Genomic DNA, 9619 nt, shown 5'->3' with positions numbered 1-9619 from the left:
GATTATCAGATTTGTTGGTAGTTGTTCATAATAATCTCTAATGATTCTATGGTGTCAGTTGTAATGTTTCCCTTGTCATCTCTGGTTTTATTTGACTCTTCCTTCTCCTTTTCTTAGTCTTACTAAGGTTTTGTCAGTTTCATTGATCTTTTCAAAGAATCAGGTCTTTGTTTCATTGATCTTCTGTGTATTTTTATTCTTCATTTTATTTCTGTGCTGATCTTTATTATTTCTTTTAATTAATTTTGGGGTTTAGTTTGTTCACTTTTTTTTTTTTTTTTTTTTTTGTTCCTTGAGATGCAATGATAGGTTATTTATCGGAGATCTTTCCTTTTTAATGTGAACACTGATTGCAATATTTCCCTCCGAGTATAGTTTTTGCTGTATCCTGTAAGTTTTGGTATGTTGTGTCAGTTTTGTTTCAAGGATTTTTTTTTTTTTTTACTTAGTTTTTGATTTCTTCCTTAGTCCATTTGCATGGAATATCTTATCCCATTCCTTCACTTGCAATCTGTGTCAAGATTTGCCAAGTCCAGTGGGCATATGGCCATTTCAGTACTAGAGTGCAGTCCAAGCCTATGTTTGTTCCAATACTCTGTGGCTAAAGTGTTCAGAAATTTAAGAGTACTTGGTCTGTCCCAATAGGTCTGTCATTGGGGCCAGATCTGGATGCCTCAACTACGGTTACTGTCTGTAGTCAGACACTGCAGGATTCTGTCTGCTCTGGACAAAACCTCTGGGTGAACCAGTCCCAACTCTTATGTCACACCTGCAGTCACCAGTCACCAAACTGTATCACATTCTGACAGTCCACCAATACCAGCACAACACTGGGTTAGGACCAATGCCCACATTGCATATTGCTGGAGTGGACTGGTGGTCCAAGACCACTGCAATCGCAGGTGATGACGGCTGAATTAGAAATCAGAATAGACTGGGCTGGGGTGGTGGCTCAGTGGTACAGCACTTGCCTAGTATGTGTGAGGCACTGGGTTCCATTCTCAGCACCACGTATAAATAAATGAATAAAATAAAGGTCTATTAACATCTAAAAAATTTAAAAAAAAAAGAAGTCAGATAGACTGAGGAGGGGCTAGGAAAGACAGTAGAATGAATCGGACATCACTTTCCTACGTTATATATGAATATTCAACCAGTGAAACTTCACATCATGTACACCCACAAGAATGGGAAGTTATACCCCATGTATGAATGTCAAAATACACCCTACTGTCAGGTATAACTAAAAAGAATAAATTTTAAAAAAATGTCAGACAGACTGGGATGGTATCTTCACCTGGCGTTGGAGCTGTTCCAAAGGCCCCACTCACAGGCAGACTTAGGAATGGAGGCTGTTAGCATCTACCAGGTATTAGGTTTCACCAGCCCAGGACCAGGACTCTGGGCAAAGTCTTGTGCTTACTACCCTGTCCCACCTGCAGCAAATGGGGTCTTGTGCCATGCCATGTTGCCCAAGCTTGGGGAAGTATTGTAAAGACAGACCCTTGGTCACCCAGGCTGTTAAGCTTGATCATGTTTGAGTCTCACAGCTACAAAAACCTGCATTCTTGGGGTTACACCAAAGGTCGCACCAGACAGTGGAGATGCACGACAAACAGGAGTTTGTCTCACAGCAGTGGTCTCTGCCTGGTGCTGGGGCAGTTTTAGAGTGCCTTCTGTGAGCACTAGCCTGGTGATAGCTGTGATGCCTGAGGTTGGGGGATCAGGGGTGGAGACAGTCCCTTGGCCACCAAGGCTGGTGTTAAGCTGGGTGGCACCTGAGTCTCATAGCAAGAGACGTGCAGGGTGGGTCTCAGGAAGGCAGGTGATCTCCAGGCTCACTCTGAGGCTGGAACTACTGTGGCTTAATCTGGGAGGTATCCTGCAGAACACAGGTCTCTGCCTAAAGATCCCAAAGTTAATTCAGAGCTGAGACAAAACCCTTGTCACCCTTCATGACCTTTCCCGAGTAGATGAAGTCCAGCTCAGGGCTCTGTTGCCTGCAGTTGGGGGAGGGATGGTGGAGGCTATCTCTGCTACCTAGCCTAAAGCAGTTCCCCCAGTTCAATTCCAGGTTTTGTACTGGTGTTAAGAGTCACAGGGCTTTGCCCAGCATTGAGCTTCATTACCCTTAGTGCTGGGTTTCAAGAGTAGGGACTGGATTTCATTTTCTCTCCCACCCCCAAACAGGAGGCCCCTCTCTCCCTGCTGGGTGGCTTAAGAGTTAGGGGGAGGGGGTGACTTAGGCAGCTTTTCCTCTCCTGTCTTCTTCAATGGCCTTTTTGTTTTGTTGAACTAAAAGCAGGCACTGTGGTCTTCGTTTGACTTTCATGGCTCTTATGCTAATAGTTTGGTGCACTGCTCAACTTGATAATATATGTGGGGAAAGATGCAGGAGGATCTGCCTCAATCACCATCTTCCTCTCCCCCACTGAACTCACGCCTTTTAAAAATTGAAGTTCATCCTTCAGTTTTGAATGCCACACTTTTTAAAAATGGAAACAGGAATCAATTTAGCTAATTAGGCTTAAACACAAATACTTAAAAGAACCTTATACTGCTCACTTTTCTATGAAAGAAATAAAACCCACCAAGACATTATATATATGTTGCTGACCTTCATTTTTTATTTAAATATAGTGATCTTTTAATAGAATAAACAAAACTCTACACTGCAAATATTTTACATAAATGTAAACATGCATGTCTATTTCATAATTAAGCAAAATGAACTTTTAGGCACAAGATTTAAAAAATCATGAAAGAATAAGACATGAACCCAAGACAAATAACAGAAGCAACAAAAACACATATTTCATAACACTTCAATTGGTCTTGTCTTCCAACCTACTGGTTAAGGCCTGAGTTTCAGAAATCCTACGTTCCTTGCCAAATGGAAATATCCAGTTTGGCTGTACCTAATATATAGCCACATAACAGACAAATAATTATCTTTCAAAATAATGGAATAAATACTTCATACACACACACACACACACACACACACACACACATACACACATACACGCTGCTGAATCAGCCTCTCTAATAGGGAAGTAAGAATTCTGGAATTTTCAAGTCTTCCTACACTGAAGCAAACCACATAGAAAAAACAATTCTGCTACAGAAATAAAATGATGAGTGGCATTATTAGAAATCTCTAGTTCATTTTTATTACATTTCCCGAAATCACGTTTTACTAAGGCTTGCCATGGCTCCTCAGACACTCTAGACTTCATCTTTCACCCTGCCTAAATGACCCACAGAAGAGACACTGCATAAAGAAGAAGCAACTTAAGTCAGTTAAGAGACTTCAGCACGGGATCGTATGACCACATGCCAAATGCCTGGAGTGCTTTCTTTATGTCTGTTCTCTTGGGTTTACTGGCTAGTCTTCTCTGCCTCCTACCCCGCGGGACTATAAGCACCTGAACAGCCTGTGATGACAGTCCCTGATCTTAAGGAGCTCACACCAACCCAGAGTTCAAGCAAGAGAACGGTCGGTTTGTGCACACGGGGCACTTCACGGGGGGTGTGAGGCAAGCAGAGGAAGAATCCATGAAGATGGTGCCTACTGATTCTCCAAAGTGGGGCCTAGAGTCGGGGAGAGGAGCAGGAGAGAGAGAGAAGGCACAGAGACAGGAAGGAAAAAATCCAGTTTGGCTGGCAGGAGGATACTTGTGAGAAGTCATCTGTGAGAACACGTTTCCGGAAAAGAAAAGATTCCTTACTCTGGTGGGGAAAGTTGTGGGGTCGGGGGCTGGGGGGAATGGGGGAACAAAAGCACTGAAGGCTTTGCACAGGGAACGAAATCCAGAGCCATGCTAGGGAATCACCAAGCAGTGCTGGGTGGGACAGATGACAGAAGAGAGGGTGTGAAGCTCGGAAAGCTTCACTCACCAAGCCCAGTGCCACATGCAAGTATTTCCTATAGAAACAAGTATCAGTCCAACATGCCAAAATCACGTAGTGCTGTCTACAGAAAACAAGGCTTTTGGAGGAAAAACCAGGGAAGAGGATGCTTAAATAGATATTTTTCATTCAAGTTCCTGGAACCTGCCCCAGTTTGAGCAAGTTAAGAGCAGTGAAACAATCCCACATCTAGTAACAATTCAAGTCTCCCAATCATGACCTTCACCTTCCCTGAGCTGTCATCACTGAGTAACTATAAAGCAATTATCAGTTCACTGGAGGTTAGTTCCTACCTGCCACTGAATCCACTGAGCCCTCATCAAGGGCTAAGACCCCACCACGGGGTGCCAGCCACAACTACTGCCTACACTTGGGCAGAGCGGTGCAGGTGTGCTGCTGGTTAACAGCTCCTGTCCCACCTCCAGCTCACTGGAGTCACTGTGTGGATGAAACAACTGACCTGTAAGGTACAGCTCTGATCAAAGCCCGCACATAGGCCACCCCTTTCTTCTCTAGGTCCAGAACGCATCCCTCTACTAGCTAGGGAGAGAGAGAGGTCATCTGAGTAGAGGAACCCAAGGAAGGGAAATAGTTAATGTCTTGATGCCCACTGAACCAAAACAGACAGAAACTCCTTAGGACACAGCCATTCAAGCTGTACAAACGGGCTGCTCGAAACGTAGCGCTAGACAATTCACCACACACTCGCTCAATATGGGACATTTACTAGCGACCAGTTTCCAGCAACAACAGATTCATTTGGAAACTGCACACTGTTGAAGGCAATCTTGTGACTTTCTTCTGCTTTTATATAAAAAACACAAGTCAGTCTGGAAGTCAGGCACAAACAGTGGTACAAAAGCATAAAACAGAAAAACCTTATCAAAGAATGTGCTCATTCCATATTGCAGAACTCCTATCTAGGCTCTGGTTTTTGGAAACTTCCTGCTGGTTCGTTTGTTCGGAGAGGTTTCTTTACCTCTCTTCCACTCCTACCTCCCACCCCTGTCAAAACCCACTGAATGAACATCACCTAGGATGGAACACATGGAACAAAAAGCCTCGGTCTGACATGAGACACGCACATGAGCACTGTGGCTGCTGGTTTAATCTGCTCACTCAGCTGCGTACTTAAGGACTGTCTAGATCGGAATTCAACCCCGTGCTTTTGTCTTTTGGAATTAAATAAAAGTGCCAGTGTACAGCTAAAAGTTCCATGTATCAGCATCTCTTGATTCCACTAAGAGAAATTCCGGGAGGGAGCAGGAAGGAGACCCTGGACTGGGGCAGGAGACTGGCCGTAGCCAGCTGTGTGCTTTCCTTTGCTAGTCTGTAAATGAGGGGACTGAGCTGGCAGAGCTCAAGGTTCCCCACCCAGCTGACACTTGGGGACTCCACTGAAGTCCACTTCTTGTCAGGCTGGGTCAGACAAGCTTCCTTACCACTTTGTGTCAACAATTTAAAGTGGTTTTCGCCATACTTCTATGATTTCTATGCATATTTCTATGATGCAGTTTGAGGTTTCCCTCTCCCTCCTGACCCTTCAGACTTTCACCTCACTGGTGCAGACCACTAGGCCAATTGGATGGCTGTGGAGGTTTAAAACCAATCCACTGGCCTGATGAAGACAGTGCCTTTGAGTAACCCAGGCACATTTGTCTATTCTTCATTAACAGTGTTAACCAAATAGAAATATAATTGTTAGTTCTTCTATAGATCTACTTAAACTTTGAAATAAGAGATTGCTCAAAAATTACATGAGAAAATCACCCATCACCACTAAGTTAAAGACTTGAATATCTGAGCGCTCCAAAGCCTCAAACTCCTACTACAGGCACTGATCCACAACACGTTCCTCCTGGCACGGACTCCATGCAAAAGCAGCCCGGTCTTGCAGCAGGTTCTTGCACCAGAAAGTAGATTTCGAAAGATCCGGCGCTAGTCATCACTGTCACTGCCAGACTCGCTCAACTGCAAGTCATTTCCTATGGAAAAGAAAGAATAAAACCAAAGGTACAGAATTTTAAAATGACTCCTTGCCCATTCTTTAGTTGACTGCCTCAGCTATTACACGACCATAAGACCTCGCTAATTCTCCTTAACCCATTTTGTCCATTGTCCCAGATATGGAACGCATACAAAAACTCCAAACACAGCATACGATATGGAATTACATAACAGTAAGGATGATTATAACAATTACAATGTTAGTTAATATAATACTAATTAATATCATTAATATAATACTAAAGTATGATTTACAGACTACTTTAATGCACCTGTGTCAATTTCATTGACATATTCACAGAATTGAAAGCTTGGAATTTAATGAGTTAATCAGGGAGGAAAATCAATATGGCTCACTGAAAAAACTGGTGTAGTCAACATTTCCAAAGAAATGCTGCTTCTGGTATCTGCAAAGCACAGCAGCACTGCTTATTAGGACAGAACAAAGGAGAAGTAGGCCAGATAGCTTTTAAATGTGTTAATGCATAACAAAAAAATATTTATAACGAAAATCCCTTTGGTGGAATTGTTCAAATTAAGTTGTTTTATACAAGCTAGGGAAATACCAAGTGAGGTTTCCCTTGTGGGAGCTGAATGCTGATTATACCAGATGTACGCTAATCCAATGTCCTCTAATACACCTCCGTCCAAGATATTCATCTTACCTTAAACCTCAAATGTGAATTAAAGAGTTTTACAAAGCCCCAGATTCTTGGTATGCAAAATTTAGAATTTAGGAGTGACTCAACATTCCATGTTGACATAACAGGAATACATATAACAGCACCCCAGCTGGTACCACTTGGATTAAAAAACAAAAGTCAACCTCTATTTGTGGAGTGCTAATTTCTAGGCCAGTTCTTCTCAAATCTGTTCTGAGGACTCTGGGATCCCTAGAACCCTTTCAGGGGAATTGGCCCTGAGGCCTTCCTTTTCTAACTCCCTGCCTATGTGAGGCCAGGTTTTCTTCATATAGTTCAATTTATGTTGAAGGTAGGGCACATCTGACAATGTGTTGAGACATCTCTGATTGACACAATAGAGCAGTAGATGGGGGATTGGTCCTGGTATCCAGGGGGCAGAGGTTGGGGATGCTCCTACACATACAACAATATACGGAACAGCCCCGCAATAAAAAAGATTTATCCAGCCCAAAATCTCCATAGTGCTGAGGTTGAGATTATCTTTGCCTAGTCCATAGTAGTGAGGTTAATGAGGTTAGCTTCCCCACCGAAGCTTCCAGACCTTTCAACTTCTTCAAAGGAGAAGGAGAACCAAGGGATGAATATTCATCAAAGTTCCAAAGAGAAAAGCATAATTAGTCCTCTCTCTGTCTCCAAAACAAAGATTTTTTTTCTTGTTTTCCTGTTTTACTTTAGTATCCAGCATTAGAATCCACCCAAGACAGGTGGGGTGGCATGCACCTATAATCCCAGCAAGGAAGCTCACAAGTTGGAGGCCACCCTGGCAACTTGGTGAGACCCTGTCTCAAAATAAAATGAAAAGGGTTGGGGATACAGCTCAGTAGTAGAGCACTTGCCTAGCAAGCGCAATTTCCCATAAGAAAAAAGAAGTCATCCAAACATTATTAATATCCTTCTTTTCCCTTTTGTCAAAGGCTAGTAGGTTTCTGAACAGAGGAAATGTATTCTTTTTTGTAAAAGACTTGGAGGCAGGGGCGGTGTGGTGGCAGGTGCTACCTCTTAAGCCTGGTATATGCAAAAATAAAGAACCAATTATTCATATTTCAGGATTTCCCAGAATTCACAAAACCCAATTTGTGATAGTAGAAAATGGAAAAGAGAAAGATTTTTAGTTTTGTGCCTGTTTTTTACTGTTTGGTAACACACTTCTTTCTGCTCCAAATTATCTCTGCAAAATCCTCTTCTGGTCTTAAATGCCTTCAGGTTTACAGATTCTGCTGACCCTGTCTCAGTCATGAAGAAAGAAGGTACTTACTGAGTGTGTTCATGAGCTGGTTGCTTCCTTGTGGCCGGCTGGTTCCATTGGCGACCGCAGGCCTGCTGTTGTAGGGCTGCTGGTGTGAAGGCTGGGGAGGGGAGGCTGGGCCGTTGTCGTCGCCTCCGCTGCTGGAGCTGTCGTCATCACTTCCCGACGAGCTCTCAGAGTCCGAGGAGCTGCTGCCACTGCTGCTGCTCATCTGCTCGATGATGTCGACTTCAGCCCTCAGCTCTGAAATAAAATGAAATGACAGGCTCAGCACAGCAACTGTTTCCGAGGCAGAGCTCCGAAGCCTCTGTGTACAGTGACCTGGCAAAACGACAGCAATAACTCCAGAACAACTCCTGCTTCTCAACTCCTTAAAAACATGCAAACGAAATTACCCAAACCAAAACCAACAAACAAAACACCTAACCTGTTTGCAGAGAGACAAAGGAAATGCTGAATTCACCCAAGATAAACGAAAAGCAGACTGCTTTGGAATAATGACGGTTCTAAGAAACAAATTAAGTCTATTATTTATTTACTTTAAAAAATGATTGTGAATTAGGATTCTTTTTTGGGTAAAACCCCAAATAAAAGACATATTGTGTTACAGGGCTGGAAAAATATTTGACTAGGAGTTGGAGTGTCTGAGTGCTTATTTTGGATCTACCTTCAACCAACAGCAAGACCCAGGAGGAAGTCAAAGAATTTTCCAAGTCACTCTGGAAAAATGAAGTCCAGACAGCCTCTGAGGTCCTTTCCAGCTCTATGGAGGCTTGCAGGAAGAAAGATGGCGGAATACCATTCCTTTTCTCTGTTCACATATTTGAACAAAGGCAATGTCTGTCAGGTTTGCATTTTTCAAAAATGTAAGGAAGGAAAATCATGTTTTACCTAGTCATTTGATGTCTAGGGACACACCAAGAAAGATGACAGACTTTCCTGTCCAAACATACCATATGGCCTTAAATGGCTATGGCTCCTTTAAGTACAACACAACAACTCACCATCTTATTCCTAGTCAACTATAGTGGAAACTTCCACAACAGCATTCTAGTATCCACGAGTTTAAAAAAAAAAAAAAAAAAAATCAAGAGGTATAACAACTGCACAGTGCAGAGAGTGACTTTATTTGCTAAAAGGCAGTATTTTCTATAATTGGGAACGGCAAACATCAAAAACAATTCTCCATCTTTCCCCGTCTTCTATTATCATGGATTTCACTTTGTTTCATAAAACTTTCGAATGTGAAATAAAATACTTAGCCTCATAACTTCTAACAGGTTGGAGGACCAGACTATACAGGGGAGAGAGCCAAGGTAAACATGTCTGAGGCTTGCAGTGGAGAGAGCCAAACCAAACCTTTAAGTCTTTCTAGGCCTCAATCCATTTCCACTAATCCCATGGCCTCTTTCATATTTATACACTTTGTGTTAGCACAAAGCATTTGATGTTTTTTTAAATGGTCCTCGAACTCAGGTACATTAGTGTGGAGCTCAGAAACACTGCCACATTTGCCCAACATCTAGAATCCCTTCTTTCTCCAAAGCCTTAAAGATGTGCCATATGGAGCTTTAGATGGCAGTCATGTTTATTTAAATTCTGAGCCTTTAGAAGAATGTGGCCAAGACAGTCACAACTCAATAGTCACAAATAAGCAGCAGAAGACCCTACCCAGCAGTTCTGGAGCAGTAAGCTTTGAAGAAAATTTTTGATAATAGCAAATGTCCCTGCTGCCAGGTCAATACAGCAG

The 9619-nt window shown here is 42.7% G+C and overlaps 1 protein-coding gene across 1 annotated transcript in view; it reads right to left on the bottom strand.

Annotated features, from left to right (window-relative positions):
• Positions 1-2605: 2605 nt before the first annotated feature.
• EAF1 (ELL associated factor 1) overlaps positions 2606-9619 on the bottom strand; it is a gene marked incomplete at its 5' end in the record, with an annotated part of 14810 nt that continues 7796 nt past the window's right edge. The window contains 2 exons of the mRNA XM_079114426.1: positions 2606-5897; positions 7879-8112. Of these exons, the coding sequence (XP_078970552.1) occupies positions 5851-5897; positions 7879-8112 (281 nt within the window). The 3' untranslated portion in view covers positions 2606-5850. The remainder of the gene's footprint in view (positions 5898-7878; positions 8113-9619) is intronic.

The sequence above is a fragment of the Sciurus vulgaris genome, assembly GCF_902686455.1.
Source record: "Sciurus vulgaris genome assembly, chromosome: 16".
In the NCBI taxonomy this organism is placed as follows: Eukaryota; Metazoa; Chordata; class Mammalia; order Rodentia; family Sciuridae; genus Sciurus; species Sciurus vulgaris.
Note: the sequence above shows the minus strand (reverse complement) of the source record. Positions and strands in the feature narration are given on the sequence as shown.